Raw genomic sequence first — 22,093 nt, 5'->3', positions numbered from 1 at the left:
ATTAGCGTACCACCCCTATTTTCATTTTCTGCTTTCGTATGGCATCATATTCTGGGGTAGTTCATCATTGAGTAAAAGAGTGTTCATTGCACGAAAGAGTGTAATCAGAATAATTGCTGGAGCTCATCCAAGATCATCCTGCAGAGACTTATTTAAAGAGCTAGGGACCTTCACTGTAGCCTCACAATATGTATATTCACTTATGAAATTTGTTATCAACAATCCGAACGAATTCAAAAGTAATAGCAGTGTACATCGCTACAACTCTAGGAGAAAGGATGATCTTCACTACTCAAGCCGCGCGGGATTAGCCGAGCAGTCTTAGGCACTGCACTCGTGGACTATGCGGCTGGTCCCGGCGGAGGTTCGAGTATTCCCTCGGGCATGGGTGTGTGTGTTTGTCCTTAGGATAATTTAGGTTAAGTAGTGTGTAAGCTTAGGGACTGATGACCTTAGCAGTTAAGTCCCATAAGATTTCACAAACATTTGAACATTTTGAAAAATACTCAAGGTTAAATCTAACTTTGGCTCAGAAGGGGGGAAATTATGCTGCCACAAAAGTCTTTGGTCACTTACCTAATAGCATCAAAAGTCTGACAGATAGTCATATAGCATTTAAAAGGAAATTAAAAGAATTTCTGAATGGCAACTCCTTCTTCTCATTAGATGAATTTTTGGATATAGCAAGTGGGTAATTTCCTCACCCCCCCCCCTAAAAATTAAGTGTCATGTAATATTTTGTGTAAAGTAATATCTTGTATTGACACCTTTTATTAACCTGACACGTTCCACATCATTACGAAGTGTCGTATTCATGATCTATGGAACAAGTACTAATCTAAGATACTTGCAAGTTATCAGCCCCATAAATCGATCTCGCGCGAAAATTTGACCCTTAAATCTGACAGTACCCAGTTATGAGCCTTTGAATGTATCACTTTTAAACTACGCACCCGTCGTTTGTCACTCGCTCCAACTCGCTGAAACCGCTTGACCCTTTCGCTGCTGTCGGCCTGTGTATACATCCCCAGATGTTGTGGACTTGTATAGGAGCGCAGCTTGGATTCTCCTGCAGTACTATGGACGTCTGAATGCGTCCTAATCCACGGATTACTCACTGCTCCGAACGAGTTACTTCCATATCTCTGCGAAGAAAAAAATCTTTCGTCTGTTTATCATACAACGTATATACTATCATTTGCAGAAAACCTCTTTTCCATATCTTCAATCGCTTATGAGATATGATTGTTATGACCACACGATTGTGATGCTCAAGAACGTGAATGGGCACGTCGTGGACCATCTTCCTTCGGATATAAAACCGGATAATTCAAGAACGAAATGATATATTTAAGTTACAATGAACAGTCGAGACCGCAATACTGTTTGTTTATTGACCGGTTTCGGCTTATATAGCAGCATTGTTCAGACCTTTTGGCCCCCTGTGGCTGGTGCTGGCGGCTCGACAGTTTTCTCGTGATACAACGATCGCCGGCCGCTGTGGCCGAGCAGTTCTAGGCGCTTCAGTCCGGAACCGCACTGCTGCTACGGTCGCAGGTTCGAATCCTGCCTCGAGCATGGATGTGTGTGATGTCTATAGGTTAGTTAGGTTTAAGCAGTTCTAAGTCTAGGGGACTGATGATCTCAGATGCATAGTGCTTAGAGCCATTTGAACCTTTTGATACAACGATCTTAAACAGTGTACGATCGTGGTATCACGAAAAAACCGAGGAGTCGCCAGCACCAGCCATAGGGGGCCACTGCACTGCACCAGCTAAAATCAACTGTACGCAAAATTTACGTAATGCGTTTTCACCTCTGGAAAATATTTGAAATTTCGCGCAATGTTTCAGTTAATTTGTAGCAGCACAGTAACTATCCCGTATAAAGAAAAGAAATTCTGTCCTCTATGAAGCGAACGTATCAGATTGAACGATGAGGAAAAATCAGATTTTTTCGTGCAATAGTTTTCTTGAAAGCGAATGATTAATATTTCATACGGGCTGGAGCGCCGACTCTCAGCACAGGCGCCAGCATCTGTTATTCTACGTGAAAGAAACGTGAATAATATGAGTACATAATATTCCAGCCTCAAGCATATACGGGGTGTCCCTGAAGTGTTGCGACGAACTTCGAGGGATTATACAGATGTACGGACGATAGGAATCCGCCTCCGGGAACGTCATCCAACGACGCTACACAGCCTCGAAGGTAGAGCTGCCAGCGCCTGCCAATAGACCACTCTTTCTGCAGCAAACGTGACTCTGTAGGCTGACAGATTGTCGGCGGAACATCTCGCAGTGTTGTTTGTTTTTTCGTGATAGTGACTGATAGTCACCATCACCATTGTAAAAGACGAAGGTAGCTGCTGCACAGAAAAGCGTTGTCTCCTATGAATGTGGTGCTCTGCTGCCTCAGTGGATGAAGACTTCAGATAGGTGTTCAATCCACAGTTTACTTTTCTCTTGGAATCCTCTAAAATCTCCAATGCTTTCTACGCACTAGAGAGCTCTATCTTCTCCAATTGTGATCTTGTCAGTCAGTTAAGATCACTCAATAACAAACATTACTGCGAGATGCTCCGACTACGATCCGTCAGCGTACAGAGTCATGTTTGCTGTTTGTTGTCTATTGGCAGGCGCTCTCGTGTACAACTTCGACACTCTGCAGCGTCATAGGATGACTTTCTGGACATGGGTTCCTACCATCGATTTGTTCCTTAGAACATCCTCTACAACCCTCCGATGTTTGCCACAACATTTCTGGGACACATTGTTTGCTTCAATATTAAATGTTTCAAATGGCTCTGAGCACTATGCGACTTAACTTCTGAGGTCATAAGTCGCCTAGAACTTAGAACTAATTAAACCTAACTAACCTAAAGACATCACACACATCCATGCCCGACGCAGGATTGGAACCTGCGACCGTAGCGGTCGCTCGGCTCCAGACTGTAGCGCCTATAACCGCACGGCCACTCCGGCCGGCGCTTCAATATTATTTTACCAATATTCTCGTTAATATTCTGCTGCATTAATGTATAAACCTTAGCAAATTAAGAATTATGATGAAATGAAGTTAATGATTTTAGATTTACAAGTTATTCTTGTCAATCACGCTGAATACCGCATCTCCTGCAAATGCACTTCACTTCAACAGTGTCAGCTTCAAAATGGAAAGCAAACAACGCACGGTAGCGATGTTGCTAATTAAACAGCACCACACTACTTCTTTAATGAAATACTCATTCGTCTCACTCATTTTTGTAAATTGCAACATAAAATTGTTCAAAGAAAGACCTCTGGCACCACCTAAAAGTTAAAAACCGTGCACTTTGACACGACAAACAAAGTATGTTACCAATGCTACAACAGCAGTTTTGAAACGTCTTATTGACTCCACTGTGCACTACGTCGCAGTCACTCATTAATCAGCTGCAGTGGGGCAGAGCAAGTCACAACTGGTATTTACACATGTTTTAATGTATGTCCAGAAGGTCATAATTGTATACTATCAGAATTATGGTCCAAATTTTCGAGTGGGATCGATTGCTGAGGCTGATGTCTTGCAAGCGTGCTTTTCTTTTCCCTTAAAATATGAGGACAGGTTTATGATGTTTCCTTGTCAGACTTAGTCACCATCTTGTTATTTCATAATTTCGTTACGAAACAAAGTTATTCCTTTTGATCCTGTCATAACGATTTGTAGCATGGGTGGAGTAGTTATCAGTTTCCCAGAACTGTAAGCCCAAATTGTAATCTTGCTGGTGCGCATGACCTACGGTTTAGAGAAGAGAGAGGAGAGGCTCCGCCTTGTGCTGTATCAGGTATGCTTCCCAGTCACGCGATGTGATTTGCGATACGATACATTAAATAAATGTAATGCAGTGCGAGAGCTATCTATCTTCTCTCAGGAGTGATATGACAAGCAACAAGACACAGCAGGTGGCAGCCCCCACTAAGCCAGCCTTTGATTCGAGACATGCTACAAATTAAAACATATCCAATAACACACAAAAACGTACACACACACACAGGTATACCCAAGACTCAGACAGAATATTTACACTGGCTGTATACATATTAATCAAGTCTTGATGTGTTCAGCTGCTAAAAGTTATATATACATATATATGTGATTGCTCCTTCTGACATCTCCGAAAGAACAGACACAACATATATATATATATATATATATATATATATATATATATATATATATATATATATATATATATATATATATATATATATATATGCCGATGACTGCCAATTATCTGCTCTTTTTGCATGTGCACCAGGCTCGATCTCTTACAGAAATTAGCGAAACGCCTCGAGTAATGAGGTTAATGGGCTAGGGGCACTACGTTAGTAGGGTGTGGATAAGTTGAAACTTCGAGTCCGACTGGAAGCGTGCTAGAGTAGTTCGTGTAAGTGCGATGACCATTGTGTCCACATGGTGCAGAGAACAGCGTATCTACCTCGTAAGCAAGAGACTCCCGGTCCGGCACAAGTTTTCACTTCCCCTTTGATTTAAATCAAAGCCCGCTCGCAGCCAATGTCTGTAATACCTTTGCGTTTTCATTACATACACGTTTATACAGTGACACGTCTTGTATTGTGAGTAGCGTCTCCATTCTAGTGGGAAATTGTTGTCGACGAATCACTAAGCATCGCAGTAGATTGGCGGTCGCGCGGTATCGCAGTGGGCGGCCGAAAATGAAGTGTTCGATGTTCTGCTCCTCTTCACGTTGTTGTGGGGGTTAGAGATCAGCTGTAATCGGTGTAAGATCACTCGGAAACACCGGTGGTGGAAGCGGAGGCACAAATTGGTGACCATAGACTTTCTGTAGTACATACCAAGGCAGTACCACGGTAGTGCAGGGATGTTTGATATCACATCGGCATTATGTCTTCCCCCAGACTTCAGGATAGACACCACTTACTCTTCAACGAGGCTCTCACCTGCTGCCACACGTCTTGCACAAGGTCTGTGTAAGGAGTTTGTCCGTACCTCTTTGCCTCATGGTGGATGACAGTTTTACTAAAAGGCTCGGCAATTTCATTGCTCTTGGTAACATGATGCCGCTTTACCTACACTGTGGCGATTTTCTTGTTACGGCGGTGTAGTTCTGCAATACAGTTCATCATCTGGTACTTCAAGTAATTGTTGATACTGTTGATCACATGGTTCTCTAAAAGCAGCAAGGCTGATAGCAAATTTGTCGGCTTAATGACTTTATCTGTATGTAAGACGCTAGCGTGTTTAAGTCCCTGTAGTATTAAAGTGAGTCCCACTGTAAGTACTGATACTTACGGAGGGAAACGGAATTGGCCACTATGGCATGTCTGTTCGTCATAATATGCGCTTCAAAGGCCGTCTTAAATACGTGATAGATCCGCATAGAGACCGTGAACATGATCTCTTCCACTTAAAGCCCTATAACAATTGCGGTCTCTTATTAGGCTCCATGTATGGTGTATCCATGAGAACGTCTAAATATGTTGTCGTATTCTTACAATATATCACGAAACAGTGTGAAATGGCTGCAACACACAAAGAAAAACGATATACTTTACCGTTTCATATATTTAAAATCATGAATTCACACATTGGCAAGAACAGTGCTTACAACATACAAATTCAATAAAGAAACCACTTTAGAAGATGACACGCAAAATATTGACAGGTACTTAAAGAGAGATAAATATTACTTGTAAACTACTAAACAGGAGATAGTAGCAAAGTGGTTGGCAACGAACCGTTATACTAGAGGCTAAATTCTGTCTGCGGGGTAATGATTTGAAATTAAACACAGCACTGAACCCATGAGAGAGCGGTCGAGGTGACAAAGCAAAGGTGGTTGCAATGTCTTCTTACCCCAAGGCGATTCAGATGGTTGCTTTCAGCATCCAGCAAGCTGAAACAGTGCTTCTGCACACAGCAGTTGTTTTCTCACATTAATCTGACCGCAATCCACCACCGGTGCCATTGCGCGTCTCTGGCCAAGATAATAAACAGCAAAACTGTAACTGGACTCTATGCGGTAGATGCTTAGTAGCCGAATATGATATTTGCTCGGGTCTTTCTAACGCATTACTAACTACGACTGCTGATGTTCGAAGAGAAAGTGGCGTTGACATGGCCTAGTTCCGGTATTTATAACCTAGGAAATCGGAATGAGTGCTCCTCGGTGAAATCTATATTGCACGACACACCTATCATATACAAGCCTGCACCAGCGTCCCACTTTTTCGTTAGCTCTATTACACGATACACCTAACATCCAGGTCTGTACTAGTACATCAAGGGTATATATTCGGGAGGACAGGTTTGTTTACGTCGGTTACCTCGCTGAGTGTGAAAGTTGCTACTGTTATACAGCTGGTATTCACTCGTATCGAAACTTGTGAGGGACCTAGCTTCGTAAATTTTAAGCAGTTTTTGATTACATACTACACCTATTATGAAGTTACGTTATGATTATATAGAATTATCGAATGAAGTTTTAATTTTAGGTCATGTTGGTGCAAGCAAATGATTATCTACGTTTATGTTTTTCACAGCATTTTAGATACTGAGGATGCAATTATCTACGCAGCATTTGCCGTGAGAGTGTCGGCCTTAGTCTTAAGGAGAACGGCAGGAGAACAACGTAACGATAGCACTAGCAACTCGGTTCGACACTGGCTGGGAAGAAGGGGCAAAGGCAGGGACATATACTCTCTGTTAATCAAGGGGCTGAGGCCCGAAGATGCATAGGCATATAGGAACTTCGTCAGAATGGACGATAGTTTGGTTTGTGGGGCGCTCAACAGTGTGGTTATCAGCGCAAAATGCATGTGCCATGTAGATCGTATGTGACGGGCTCTGCACTGACGACACAGTAATGAGGGAGGCTGTTTCACAATAGTGCAACAGCAAAGATACAGAACGGCTTTTACAGTCATTACTGGTCGCGGCTGGCGCAACTGATCTGCGTTTTGCTTCTATCCTCTCCACTTTATCCTTCCTGGCATACTGCAATAACACAAATGATTCAATCAAATCAATCACACGCGTTACTTTCCCCAGTTAAAGTGATACGAACACATATAGAAACTAAAACTATATGCACATTAACTTAAAAAATAATTTCAGAATTAAACATTTGTAGACGTACCTTATTACGGTACAGCGTATCTATAGCACCGTACTGATCTCTTTCCTTGCTGTATGCCTCAATAAGCACGCATATAGTTCCTTTGTTTCACATCATTTCTGCACAAAGAAGCTATGGTTAGATATACTTTTCTCAACAGCAACACAGAAAAAGAATTTTCGTTTTCATCAATAAACACTTCCGGGCTGAGTTGCCGTGGTCGCTCAGTAGAACTACTTCTCCCTGACGTTTCGTTCTCAACTACGGAGAACATCTCCGAAGATGTTCTCCGTAGTTAAGACCGAAACGTCAGGGAGAAGAAGTTCTACTGATCGACCACGGCAACTCAGCCCGGAAGTGTTTATTGATGAAGACGCCGGCCGTGAAAGCCTACATGGAAAGAATTTTCGTTTGTTTTATTACCATATTTAGGAAAAATTACTCATTGAAATTTTTTTAATATCTCTCGCAATAGCCAAAAGAGTCATCAAGAGCTCACTTACTTCCCGTCTACTGACCATGCGTGAAAACAATAACAAGCAGAACACCCGCTTGAAATACTGCGCTCTGCAACATACTGACGTACAGTTCTACTGTGCACGAGCGGATCCGCGGCAAAATAGAACGGTTCCTATTTCTCCACGATGTATAAACAGTCTGCTGAAATCGCAGCTTCACCCTTTCTGCCGCCAGTTGCCAGGCCGTGTACATCTGACTTGTGTGTCGTGGAATACCGGCTTAAGCTACCGACGTCAAAAGATGTGTTTCCTACCGACTGCTGAGATGGGCAGTGATCAAGTTCCGTCTGCTACGATATAGAAAGCGGATAAAACCTGATTTGATGCCTATAGGAATCAGGGCGGATGTCTTCCGTACCAAGGCGCCTCTTTGAAGAAGAAGGAGCCCTTCAAATTTTTTGTGCACTCTAACGGTCGTCGCCATTTTCATGAAAACAGTACCTCCTTTCCTATAGATGCTATTACCGATCAGATTCTTGGATCCTGCTCTCCAGTACTCAAAAAGTTTGACTATCGTTGTCTCCTTTCCCTTCAATTCTTCTTAAAAGGGTTAATTTGCATATAAAGCATTGCTAATACCGAAATCAAGTTTTTATCATAATCTGAAGTGCACCGCCATGTTAGTTGCAAAGAATAGATCCATATTCCGTTGAAATAAGTTATCTTTGAATTAACTGGGTTCTCTGGCTTTCTTAATTGGTCTTTGTAACGTCACCGTTGTGCCCATTCTTTGTTTTGTAGTTTGAGCGGAATTAAAGGTCACCGTCAGATGATGATTCGTTCACTCTAGACAGAATATCGGCATAACATTTCGTCAGTGAACACAGTCCTCAAAAATGGTTCAAATGGCTCTGAGCACTATGGGACTCAACATCTGAGGTCATCAGTCCCCCATAACTTAGAACTACTTAAACCTAACCAACCTAAGGACATCACTCACATCCATGCCCGAGGCAGGATTCGAACCTGCGACCGTAGCAGTCACGCGGTTCCGGACTGAAGTGCCTAGAATCGCACGGCCACCGCGGCCGGCGAACACACAGTATGAGGTTATGAATGACCATAGGGAAGATAAATATACTGAACGTCTCCCAGTTGTTGTTGTGCTCTTCAGTCCTGAGACTGGTTTGATGCAGCTCTCCATGTTACTCTATCCTGTACAAGCTTCTTCATCTCCCAGTACGTACTGCAGCCTACATCCTTCTGAATCTGCTCACTATATTCATCTCTCCCACTACGATTTTTACCCTCCACGCTGCCCTCCAATACTAAATTGGTGACCCCTTGATGCCTCAAAACATGTCCTACCATCCGATCCCTTCTTCTAGTCTAGTTGTGCCACAAATTTCTCTTCTCCCCGATTCTATTCAATACCTCCTCATTAGTTATGTGATCCACCCATCTAATCTTCAGCATTCTACTGTAGCGCCACATTTCGAAAGCTTCTATTCTCTTCTTGTCTAAACTATTTAACGTCCATGTTTCACTTTGATGCATGGCTACACTCCATAAAAATACTTTCAGAAACGACTTCCTGCCACTTAAATCAATACTCGATGTTAACAAACTTATCTTCTTCAGAAACGATTTCCTTGCCATTGCCAGTCTACATTTTATATCCTCTCTACTTCGACCATCATCAGTTATTTTACTCCCTAAATAGCAAAACTCCTTTACTACTTTAAGTGTCTCATTTCCTAATCTAATTCCCTAAGCATCACCCGACTTAATTCGACTACATTCCATTATCCTCGTTTTGCTTTTGTTGATGTTCATCTTATATCCTCCCTTCAAGACACTGTCCACTCCCTTCAACTGCTCTTCCAAGTCCTTTGCTGTCTCTGACAGAATTACAATGTCATCGGCGAACCTCAAAGTTTTTATTTCTTCTCCATGGATTTTAACACCTACTCCGAATTTTTCTTTTGTTTCCTTTACTGCTTGCTCAATATAAAGATTGAATAACATCGGGGAGAGGCTACAACCCTGTCTCACTCCCTTCCCAGCCACTGCTTCCCTTTCATGTCCCTCGACTCTTATAACTACTATCTGGTTTCTGTACAAATTGTAAATAGCCTTTCGCTTGTTCCAGTCAACATTGCCAAAAGCTTTCTCCAAGTCTACCAGTCGTAGAAACGTAGGTTTGCCTTTTCTTAATATAGCTTCTAAGATAAGTCGTAGGGTCAGTATTGCCTCACGTGTTCCCATATTTCTACGGAATCCAAACTGATCTTCCCCGAGGTCGGCTTCTACCAGTTTTTCCATTCGTCTGTAAGGAATTCGCGTTAGTATTTTGCAGCCGTGACTTATTAAACTGATAGTTTTGTAATTTGCACATTATCAACGCCTGCTTTCTTTGGGATTGGAATTATTATATTCTTCTTGAAGTCTGAGGGTATTTCGCCTGTCGCATACATTTTTCTCACCAGATGGTAGAGTTTTGTCAGGACTGGCTCTCCCAAGGCTGTCAGTAGTTCTAATGGAATGTTGTCTACTCCCGGGGCCTTGTTTTGACTTAGGTCCTCCAGTGCTCCATCAAACTCTTCACGCAGTGTCATATCTTCCATTTCATCTTCATCTACATCCTCTTCCCTTTCTATAACATTGCTCTCAAGTACATCGCCCTCTTTTTTTTTTTGGTCATCAGTCTACTGACTGGTTTGATGCGGCCCGCCACGAATTCCTTTCCTGTGCTAACCTCTTCATCTCAGAGTAGCACTTGCAACCTACGTCCTCAATTATTTGCTTGACGTATTCCAATCTCTGTCTTCCTCTACAGTTTATGCCCTCTACAGCTCCCTCTAGTACCATGGAAGTCATTCCCTCATGTCTTAGCAGATGTCCTACCATCCTGTCCCTTCTCCTTATCAGTGTTTTCCACATATTCCTTTCCTCTCCGATTCTGCGTAGAACCTCCTCATTCCTTACCTTATCAGTCCATCTAATTTTCAACATTCGTCTATAGCACCATATCTCAAATGCTTCGATTCTCTTCTGTTCCGGTTTTCCCACAGTCCATGTTTCACTACCATACAATGCTGTACTCCAGACGTACATCCTCAGAAATGTCTTCCTCAAATTAAGGCCGGTATTTGATATTAGTAAACTTCTCTTGGCCAGAAATGCCTTTTATGCCATAGCGAGACTGCTTTTGATGTCTTCCTTGCTCCGTCCGTCATTGGTTATTTTACTGCCTAGGAAGCAGAATTCCTTAACTTCATTGACTTCGTGACCATCAATCCTGATGTTAAGTTTCTCGCTGTTCTCATTTCTACTACTTCTCATTACCTTCGCCTTTCTCCGATTTAGTCTCAAACCGTACTGTGTACTCATTAGACTGTTCATTCCGTTGAGCAGATCATTTAATTCTTCTTCACTTTCACTCAGGATAGCAATGTCATCAGCGAATCGTATCATTGATATCCTTTCACCTTGTATTTTAATTCCACTCCTGAACCTTTCTTTTATTTCCATTATTGCTTCCTCGATGTGCAGATTGAAGAGTATGGGCGAAAGGCTACAGCCTTGTCCTACACCCTTCTTAATACGAGCACTTCGTTCTTGATCGTCCACTCTTATTATTCCCTCTTGGTTGTTGTACATATTGTATATGACCCGTCTCTCCCTATAGCTTACCCCTACTTTTACAGAATCTCGAACAGCTTGCACCATTTTATATTGTCGAACGCTTTTTCCAGGTCGACAAACCTATGAAAGTGTCTTGATTTTTCTTTAGCCTTGCTTCCATTATTAACCGTAACGTCAGAATTGCCTCTCTCGTCCCTTTACTTTTCCTAAAGCCAAACTGATCGTCACCTAGCGCATTCTCAATTTTCTTTTCCATTCCTCTGTATATTATTTTTGTAAGCAGCTTCGATGCATGAGCTCTTAAGCTGATTGTGCGATAATTTTCGCACTTGTCAGCTCTTGCCGTCTTCGGAATTGTGTGGATGATGCTTTTCCGAAACTCAGATGGTATGTCGCCAGACTCAAATATTCTTCACACCAATGTGAATAGTCGTTTTGTTGCCACTTCCCCCAATGATTTTAGAAATTCTGATGGAATGTTATCTACACCTTCTGCCTTATTTGACCGTAAGTCCTCCAAAGCTCTTTTAAATTCCGATTCTAATACTGGATCCCCTATCTCTTCTAAATCGACTCCTGTTTCTTCTTCTATCACATCACACAAATCTTCACCTTCATAGAGGCTTTCAATGTATTCTTTCCACCTATCTGCTCTCTCCTCTGCATTTAACAGTGGAATTCCCGTTGCACTCTTAATGTTACCACCGTTGCTTTTAATGTCACCAAAGGTTGTTTTGACTTTCCTCTATGCTGAGTCTGTCCTTCCGACAATCATATCTTTTTCGATGTCTTCACATTTTTCCTTCAGCCATTTCGTCTTAGCTTCCCTGCACTTCCTATTTATTTCATTCCTCAGCCACTTGTATTTCTGTATTCCTCATTTTCCCGGAACATGTTTGTACTTCCTCCTTTCATCAATCAACTGAAGTATTTCTTCTGTTACTAATGGTTTCTTCGCAGCTACCTTCTTTGTACCTATGTTTCCCATCCCAACTTCTGTGATGGCCCTTTTTAGAGATGTCCATTCCTCTTCAACTGTACTGCCTACTGCAATATTCCTTATTGCTATATCTATAGCGTTAGAGAACTTCAAACGTATTTCGTCATTCCTTAGTACTTCCGTGTCCCACTTCTTTGCGTATTGATTCTTCCTGACTAATGTCTTGAACTTCAGCCTACTCTTCATCACTACTATATTGTGATCTGAGTCTATATCTGCTCCTGGGTACGCCTTACAATCCAGTATCTGATTTCGTAATCTCTGTCTGACCATGATAAAATCTAATTGAAATCTTCCCGTATCTCCCGGCCTTTTCCAAGTATACCTCCTCCTCAAGTGATTCTTGAACAGGGTACTCGCTATTACTAGCTGAAACTTGTTACAGAACTCAATTAGTCTTTCTCCTCTTTCATTCCTTGTCCCAAGCCCATATTCTCCTGTAACCTTTTCTTCTACTCTTTCCCCTACAACTGCATTCCAGTCGCCCATGACTATTAGATTTTCGTCCCCCTTTACATACTGCATTACCCTTTCAATATCCTTATACACTTTCTCTATCTGTTCATCTTCAGCTTACGACGTCGGCATGTATACCTGAACTATCGTTGTCGGTGTTGGTCTGCTGTCGATTCTGATTAGAACAACCCGGTCACTGAACTGTTGACAGTGATACACCCTCTGCCCTACCTTCCTATTCATAACGAATCCTACACCTGTTATACCATTTTCTGCTGCTCTTGATATTACCCGATACTCATCTGACCAGAAATCCTTGTCTTCTTTCCACTTCACTTCACTGACCCCTACTATATCTAGATTGAGCCTTTGCATTTCCCTTTTCAGATTTTCTAGTTTCCCTACCACGTTCAAGCTTCTGACATTCCACGCTCCGACTCGTAGAACGTTATCCTTTCGTTGATTATTCAATCTTTTTCTCATGGTAGCCTCCCACTTGGCAGTCCCCTCCCGGAGATCCGAATGGGGGACTATTCCCGAATCTTTTGCCGATGGAGAGATCATCATGAGACTTCAATTACAGGCCACATGTCCTGTCGATACACATTACGTGTCTTTAATGTAGTGATTTCCATTGCCTTCTGCATCCTCATGTCATTGATCATTGCTGATTCTTCCGCCTTTAGCGGCAATTTCCCACCCCTAGGACAAGAGAGTGCCCTGAACCTCTATCCGCTCCTCCGCCCTCTTTGACAAGGCCGGAAGTCTTCGGCCGCGAATGCTGATTATTTATCAAAATTTATGCAGTGGGTGGGGGATCGAACCCGGGACCAAAGACGTTTTTGATTATGAATCAAAGAGGCTACCCCTTTTATTTTATTTTTTAAGACCCTATGCTGTCTACAGGCTTTGATATACATCTGCGGGGACAGTTGAGAATGTGTGCCCTAAGTGGGACTCGAACCTATGATCTGCTTATCTAGCAGACGCTCTATCCATCTTTTTTTTTTTTGGCGGGCAAGTGCTCTACCAACGTTTTTTTTTTTTTTTTAATTAGAGAATTACATCCGTAGCAACAACATAACAAGAGTTCCTTCTAAACTATGAAAAAGAATTTGAAACTAATAGTGTGATGATAGACAATAAAGAAAGAAAAATTTAACCAAATCCCGCACGTCATTCCATGTGCATGGCCCATCTGCGTACAGATTCCATGTTCCAAATTGGTACAACATTTCGCAGCGTGTGGAGCCCCATGTCGGCGGTCATCCTCTGCCCGGTACTCCCCAACAGTGAGGGGGGTTATCGAAGACACTGCGCAAATAGTTCGCAAATAGTTGTCGGTATCGGGGTGTACGCTCAAGTGTGCTATGACTGTCCTGGAGAAATTGCCAGTAATCAAGCACCATCTCATTATCTCGAAGGTGGCAGGCGAGGATCTTCTGCACTAGCAGCCATACCTCTAACGCCGATCCACATGTTAAGCGGTGTTCGTCAGTATCCACGAGGTGGCAACGTGGGCAAAGTGGGGAATCCGTCATCCCAATAGCGTGCAGCCTTTGTCGTGTTACAACCTTCCCGTTCACCACCTGGTACCACGCGGCTCGTACCCGCGTGGGGAGGAACGGCTTCTGGACCGCTCTCCACACTGCATGCCATAGGATCTTAGGGCTCTTCCTCTCAATCACATTCCGAGGGATGGACCGTAGCAGCAGTCTGTAAACGTCTCTCGCCTTGGGAGTGCGAGTGTTGGGAAGGTCTGGGCGCACGTAACTATACTCAAGATTCAATGCCGAGAGGTGCGAGAGTGAGGGTGTAATGTGCGCAACCGTGACAGGTGGCAGAAGAGACGCCGGCAGCAATTCCTCTAACAGACGTCCCGTAAGGGAAGCATCTTTGTGGGTCCACAGTTTCATCACTGTGCACAAGTATAACGCTGTAGCTCTCGCTCGTACATTTAGAAGTCCCAGTCCGCCATCACGCGGAGGGAGGGTGAGTGTTTCGTAGCGGACTTTGAACAGGTGTCTGGCGGTAAGGTAATATCCAAACGCTGCTTGCAATCTGTGTGCCATCGCTGTCGGTATCGGTAGGACCTGGGCCATGTGGATCATCTTAGTCGCCACGTGAAGGTTGAGGTATTCCACACGCTGTAGGAGGTCCTTCCGTCGAAGTAAGTTCCGGCGAACTTCTGTGCGTATGGCCTGTAGTAATCGTCCATAGTTCATGGCAGCCGTGCGGCGCACATCCTGTGTAAATGTTATGCCCAAGAACCGGATCTTGTTAACTAGTGGGAGTGGGGCTAAAGCGTCCTCCTGTAGACCTCTCCCAATGGGCATCGCTGCCGACTTGGCGACATTCATGAGACTGCCCGCTGCCAATCGATAGCGATTGATCCATTGCATCACCGAGCGTACCTCGTCACCAGATCGGACAAGTAATAGATGGTCATCAGCATATATCCTGCAGTGAAAGGTGTGACCCCTCAATGACATTCCTGAGAGCCTGTTTTTCAACCCTCCGACAAGTGGTTCGAGTGCGATCGCGTAAAGGATCATGGAGAGTGGGCATCCTTGGCAAACTGACCGTCGGATCGGAAAGGGACACGCAATCCGTCCATTCACCAGTACACGGGATGCAGCTCCACGGAAAAGGCGCTGAAAGATGTCGAGAAAGTCAGGTGGGAAGCGCCCTGGTTCCCGGGTTCGATTCCCGGCGGTGTCAGGCATTTACTCTGCCTCGTGATGGCTGGGTGTTGTGTGACATCCTTAGGTTAGTTAGGTTTAAGTAGTTCTAAGTTCTAGGGGCCTGATGACCGTAGATGTTAAGTCCCATAGTGCTCAGAGCCATTTGAACCATTTTTTTGGCGATGGCTATTAAATCCCTGCATTCGCTGGTTGCCGTTTGCATGTTGGTCAGTCCGCCCTGTGTCGTTTGCTCCATTGAGAGGAGTAGGGGCAGAACCTTCTTTATGCGGCTGGTGAGTAGTCGGGCGAAGATTTTATAGTCCGAGTTGAGCATTGTAATGGGCCTGTAGTCCTCGACCGTCCGACCTCTGGAATGCTTGTGTATCGGTATAAGGAGACCTTCCACGAATGCAGGTGGCACGTGGGAACCGGGGGTCATCAGTTCTTGGTACATGATGATCCATCGGGGCATCATTAGATCGCGGAAAGTCCGATAAAACTCGAGTGGCAGTCCGTCTGGCCCGGGAGATTTGTTGAGTGCTCCCTTGTTAAGAGCGTCCTCGATGTCGTCCTGTGTAATTCCACCTAACAGCGTCGCCGCTGCTGCATTGTCAAGGTGTGCGACACGTGCTGCAGTATGTCGTGATCGTCCGCTTCCTCTTCCTCTGTATTCACCTCGTCGTAAAACCGGCGATAGTGATCTGCAAAGGCTTCTGTAACCGCCGCCTGAGTCATTACGACCCTACCACCTGGCAATACGAGGTCCGTGATCAGCTGCTGTCGGCGTCGGCGGCTGTCGAGCACGATGTGATGCATAGACGAGTTTTCTCCTTCCGCTCGGTCTTGACGTCGCGATCGCTCGACGACCCCCTCCAAACGTTTCCTCGTAAGAGACAATATTTGACCTTTAATTCGGCGGCTTTCCATTTGTCGGTTTGGAGATGGCGGTTGGCTGTCGAGTTCGCGAAGCATCGTGTAATAAAAGTCCAATGTGTGACGATGCCAAGCTGCGATATCTTTACCGAACTGAGTTAGCACACGCCGAAACGCTGGTTTTGCACAGTCCACCCACCATGATAGAGTCGAAGTGTATCGGGGAAGACGACGTTCGCAATCCAGCCATGTGTTGGCGATAATCCGACGGCATTCCGGGGCTTGAAGATGTGTCACATTCAGCTTCCAGGGTCCTCGACTGCGCCATATCCGCTGCTGTTGTAGAGTGAGTGTGCATATGAAAGCGCTATGATCGGAGAAGGCAAGCGGCCAACGTTCGGCGTCCAATACTCCCGGCGCTAGAGCTCGTGAGACATAAATGCGGTCTAGGCGGCTTGCTGAGTGACTAGTAAGGTTTGTCGGCCCGGGACGGTCACCGTGCACTGTCTCCCACGTGTCAGTGAGAAGCAGATCTCGAACCAGGAGCCGAAGTTCTTGACAATGCGAGAAGTGTGGGACTTGGTCTTTGGGGTGGAGCACACAGTTAAAGTCGCCGCCGAAGATATATTGATCGAAGCGGCTGATAAAGAGGGGAGCGATATCCTCCGAGTAGAACAGCGATCGTTCGCGGCGTTGGTCAGTTCCTGATGGAGCGTGAATGTTAATGATGCGTGTGCCCAGTGCTGTGATCGCCAGCCCCCTTCCTGACGGAAGGTAAGTCACTTCTTCGATGGCAATTCCGTCGCGCACTAGCATTGCCCTACCGCTGCCACTCCGGTCCGCTGGTGACATATATGTCACATAACCGTAGAAAACGGGGAGTGCCGCTATATACACTTCTTGCAACAGGGCAATGTCAGCATCCGAAGAACGAATCATCTCACGCAGCAACTGGATCTTCACTGCCGTTCGTATCGTGTTGAGGTTAAGCGTGGCGATACGATAAGCTTGTTGCCGAACCGCAGGTGTTAAGTTATCCATTAAGACTGGAATTACCTATGACGCTTCTGACTGTATTGACACCTCCGCATCCCCCCAAACCTCACCTGTCGTCATTTCTAGAGAGCCGGCGCAAATGGCGTGGACCCTGTTGGCGTAACTTGCAGGGTTCCGTCGTCGTCGTGGTCATCCGCCCACGTCGGGGAACTCGAAGCAAGATCGGCTTCCGTAGCTTCCTCAGGACACGGCATGGGTGCTTGCACTCCAGAAGGTGGTGGGCAGCATCTGTCCTGCATATCGGCATCCGATTTTGCCACTGTAGGTATATGCGGAGAAGGAAGACTTCGGAACGGCGTAGCTGGCAGATGAGGCAACCCTCCTTTCTGCGGATTAAATGAGAAGGGAACCACTGTCTTGTGGTGGAGGAGAAACTCCAAAGGCTAAGGGAGACAACCCCAACAGAAAATCCTTCCTTGCGTTAGGCCTAGCAAGCCGGTAGGAAAGTATTCATATATTGCTTTCAAAACACAGACGAGCCTCGGAACGAACCACTCAGGATTTGACCCCACTGCTTCTTCAAGTACTGTTGCAAAGGTGGGGGAACTTATGATATTCCTCAGTACAAGAAGATGAAACCAACTGGACTAAAAAATAACCTAAATATTGGCACCCTTAATATATTAACCCTCAATGGAAAAATGGAAGAAATGACAGATGTACTAACAGAGTGGAAGTTAGATATATTGGGATTAAGCGAAACAAAGTGGAAGGGAAAAGGTGAGAAGAATTTGAGAGGAGGAGGAAAACTGTACTGGAGTGGGAATAACAGGTCTGGTAGAAATGGTGTGGCAGTGATGGTGAATAAGAATGTACAAAGCTGTATTGAAAATGTGAGATATATATCAGACAGGATCATAATCTTAAACCTGAGATTCCAAAAAGAAACACTAAAAGTAATACAGATTTATACGCCTCAAGTGGGATGTAGCGAAGAAGAGAAGATGGACTTTGAAAATGTGTTAGAAAACCATATAGAGAGTGCTAATATAGTGATGGGAGATTTTAATGCACACGTAGGCAAAGACAGAAATGGATTTGAGCAAGTATTGGGATGTTTTGGATATGGAGGCAGAAATGAAGAAAGGGAAAGACTCCTGTATTTGTGCCAGAGGAATGGAATGAAAATAGAAAACAGCTGGTTTATGAAGAGAGAAAGTCATGTTATCACCAGGTACAGTTGGGATGGAAGAACGAAGAGTGTAATTGATTATATTCTAGTAGACAGGGAATGGGGAGAGAAAGTAACAGATGTGAAGGTAATTCCAAGTGTGAGTGCAGATGGAACCATAGATTGCTGGTGGGACAATGGAAAATGAATCAGTGTGTGAAAAATAGAAAAAAAAGAAAGTGATGAGGATACGGGATTGTAAATTGAAGGAGAGTGAATGTGCTGAGAAGTACAGAGAATTAATAACACAAAAATTTCCAAAAGAAGTTTTCTGCGATGTAGAAAGAGAATGGAGTTTATTCAAAGACACTTTAGTCGAAGCAGCACAAAAAGTATGTGACAGAACATCTGGAAAGGAAAAAGTAAGACAGACAAGTTGGTGGGATGATACCAAAATTCAAGCAGTTAGAAGAAAAAATGGAGCATGGAGAAAATGGTGGAAAACTAAAAATGACGAAGACCATAAAAGATATATAGAGGAAAAGAAGTGCAAAGAAATAGTGGAAACAGCAAAGAAAAAGGCACGGGAAGAGTTTACAAAAAAACTTGAAGAAGATGTGAAGAGCAATAAGAAAATGTTCTATAAAATGATGAAAAATGAAAAGAAGGCTTCTGAAGTACCAGTAAAGATGGGAACAGAGGACGGTACCGTTATTGAAGATCCAGGGAATATAAAAGATCTCTGGAAAGAACATTTTAAGAAGCTGTTAAACGCTGAGGAGCAGGTACATGAGGAAACAACAAATAATGGAGAAATTTAGAGAAGCTGGGCAGCAGAATTAGGACAAATTACACGGGAAGAAATGGTAAAAGCTGTGAAGAAGATGAATGGGGGAAAAGCCCCGGACCTGATGAAGTATCAGTGGACATGATAAGAGCAGCAGATCCAGTGGGAATGCAGTGGCTATATAGAGTACTATCAAGCGTGTGGAGAAATAGTAAAATAACTGACGACTGGAGAACAGGAGACATTGTTCCCATCTTCAAGAAAGGCAATAAAAGACTTTGTAAAAACTACAGAGGAATAACCCTCATGGGTCATACAGCCAAGATTTTTGAAAGAATTTTACTAAATCGAATAAGTGAAAAGATAGAAAAGGAGCTGAGTGAAGAACAGCATGGGTTTAGGAAAGGAAGGAGCACGATCGACCTGATATTTTCTATCCGTCAACTGATGGAAAAAAGTTGGGAGTATAACAAAAGGGTGATAATGGTTTTTATAGACATAGAAAAGGCATATGACTCAGTTGACAGGGAAAGACTCTGGGAAGAACTGAAGAAGATAGATATAGAAGATGGATACATTAATGTTATAAAGACAATGTACATAGGCCACAATTGTATAATTAGAACACCATTGGGGAACTCTGAATACTTCGAAGTAAGACAAGGACTTAAGCAAGGAACTATTCTATCTCTCGCGCTTTGTAATGTTGTGATGGAGGGAATGTATAGGGCAGTTAAAGATATAATGAAAGAAAAGGACAAAAAGATGATTTTTGCAGATGATATGGTAATATGGGGTGATAAAGAGGTAGATGTACAGTTACAGCTTGATGCGTGGAAGGAAATAATGAAAAGGTATGGATTAAAAATAAATAAAGATAAGAGTGAAGTAATGGTATTTGGAAGAGAGAAAGGAATCGACGGAAATATTATCTTGAATGGAGAACCCCTCAAAGTGGTAGAAAGTTTCACTTATTTAGGGAGTGAAATATCTAGGGATGGAAGAATAACTAACGGAATTAATAGGAGGTTACAGAAGGGAGGCAATTTCTACCAAACAATAAAACATCTGATTTGGAATAATGAAGTTTCAGAAAGAGCAAAACTCCTTGTGTATAAGAATTATTACATCCCTATTGTCATCTATGGTGGAGAAACATGGACAATGACAGAAAGGGACTGGAGCAGACTGCAAGCAGCTCAGAGCAGTTACGGGAAAAACAAGAATGGACAGAGTAAGGAATGTAGAGATTAGAAAGGACCTCAAACAAGAAAGTATGAGAGAAGAAATTGAAAGAAAGAGATTAAGATAGTATGGGCATGTTAAGAGGATGCATGGGCAGAGACTCCCCAAAATTATGGAAGAACTAAAGATGGATGGGAAAAGACCTAGAGGGCGCCCAAGAACACGGTGGAAAATGGGAGTGAGAATATCTGTTGAAAGGAGAGGTGTGACATGGCAGCCAGTGGAGGAAGAAAAGTGGTGGGAGGACCGAGCCAAATGGAGAGGACTCGTCAGCACCCATACCCGGCAGTATATGTGGTTTATTCTCAGTTCCGTTCGGTGGTGCTACACTGCAGCAAATGGCGGCTGCCTTTGTGGTAGCGTCGTCATTGAAGGTGGAGTCGTTCTCTGGAGGCTGTGTCGCATCCCGTTCGGAAGTTGCTCTACGCCTCCGCTTCCGTCGCTTCGGAGAGCGTTGCTTCCTAGTGTGTCCTTCTGTGTCAGACGACGGCAAAGATTCCCGACGTTCCGGCACAAAGGCAGCTGTAGGCACAATAAGCGAGTCTACGGCCATGCTATCGTCATGTATGTTGTTATCTGTCGACGGGGGCGACTGCATCGGAATTGAATCCGTAGCTTGTGGAACGGGTGTGTCGTTATCGCCCTGTATTGGAGGATGGAGCCGCGACCCAACAGTGGATGTCGGCTGTCGTGGTGAAATGGTAACTGTCGTGAGGGCTGCTGCATAAGTCGCGGGAAGCAGCGTCGGCTGCTATGGCGGGTCTGCGTCAGCCGGCGGCAGTTGAGTGATTCGGCGTTGGAGACATTCTGATCTGAGGTGTCCCTCTTTCCCACAACCAGAGCAGGTCTTTGGTTGACCATCGTAGATGACGATGGCACGGCAGCCACCGATATTCAGATATGAAGGCACATGTCTTTTAAGTTCTATTCGGACCTGGCGGACTCCGTTCAGCACAGGATATGACTGGAACTGCGTCCATTTTTCCGCAATATGATCATGGACCGTGCTGTAGGGGCGCAGCGCTTTCACGACGTCCTCCGCCGTTATTCCGAAAGGAAGTTTGAAAATTCTGATCGTGCGAAGTCCCATGCCAGAATAATCGACGTGTACGGTCCCCACATTGCCATCAGCATGGCAGAAACGGAGGCCCTGTTTCGTGTCCCGAAGGATCCGTTCACATGTTGCGTCGTTGATGATCTTGACATATACAATACTACTCACAATGGACAAGTGAATGCCGATAATGTCGGTCGTCGGGATTTTAACTTCTTCTCGTAGAAATCGTTCGAATTCGAGTGCTTTGGGCCGTGCAAATTCGTTGCGGAACGTAAATTTGAGCGTCGATTTTCTGTATTTGTGCGCCATAGTGATCTATATGCCGAGTACGGCACGCGCGAAACGGCCGAGTACGATGTAAACAACACAAGCGCTCGCTCCGCGGCAGGAACACAAACAGCGCGTCCTCACCGCAGCACAGCCAAAGGCCAACTGCTGCCCTAGTCCCTTGTATAGTCCCTCTATATTCTCCTTCCACCTTTCTGCTTTCCCTCCTTTGCTTAGAACTGGGTTTCCATCTGAGCTCTTGATATTCACACAAGTGGTTCTCTTTTCTCCAAAGGTCTCTTTAATTTTC

At 44.2% G+C, this 22,093-nt stretch overlaps 1 protein-coding gene across 1 annotated transcript in view; it reads left to right on the top strand.

The window, feature by feature from the left end:
- LOC126204156 (uncharacterized) overlaps positions 1-22,093 on the top strand; it is a 1,030,415-nt gene that overhangs the window by 906,912 nt on the left and 101,410 nt on the right. Inside the window, exon 19 of the mRNA XM_049938564.1 lies at positions 17,427-17,512. Coding sequence (XP_049794521.1) covers positions 17,427-17,512 — 86 coding nt within the window. The remainder of the gene's footprint in view (positions 1-17,426; positions 17,513-22,093) is intronic.

This window comes from Schistocerca nitens, chromosome 9 (assembly GCF_023898315.1).
Source record: "Schistocerca nitens isolate TAMUIC-IGC-003100 chromosome 9, iqSchNite1.1, whole genome shotgun sequence".
Lineage (NCBI taxonomy): Eukaryota > Metazoa > Arthropoda > Insecta > Orthoptera > Acrididae > Schistocerca > Schistocerca nitens.
The sequence above is the reverse complement of the archived record's forward strand: the minus strand, read 5'-3'. Positions and strand labels throughout refer to the sequence as shown.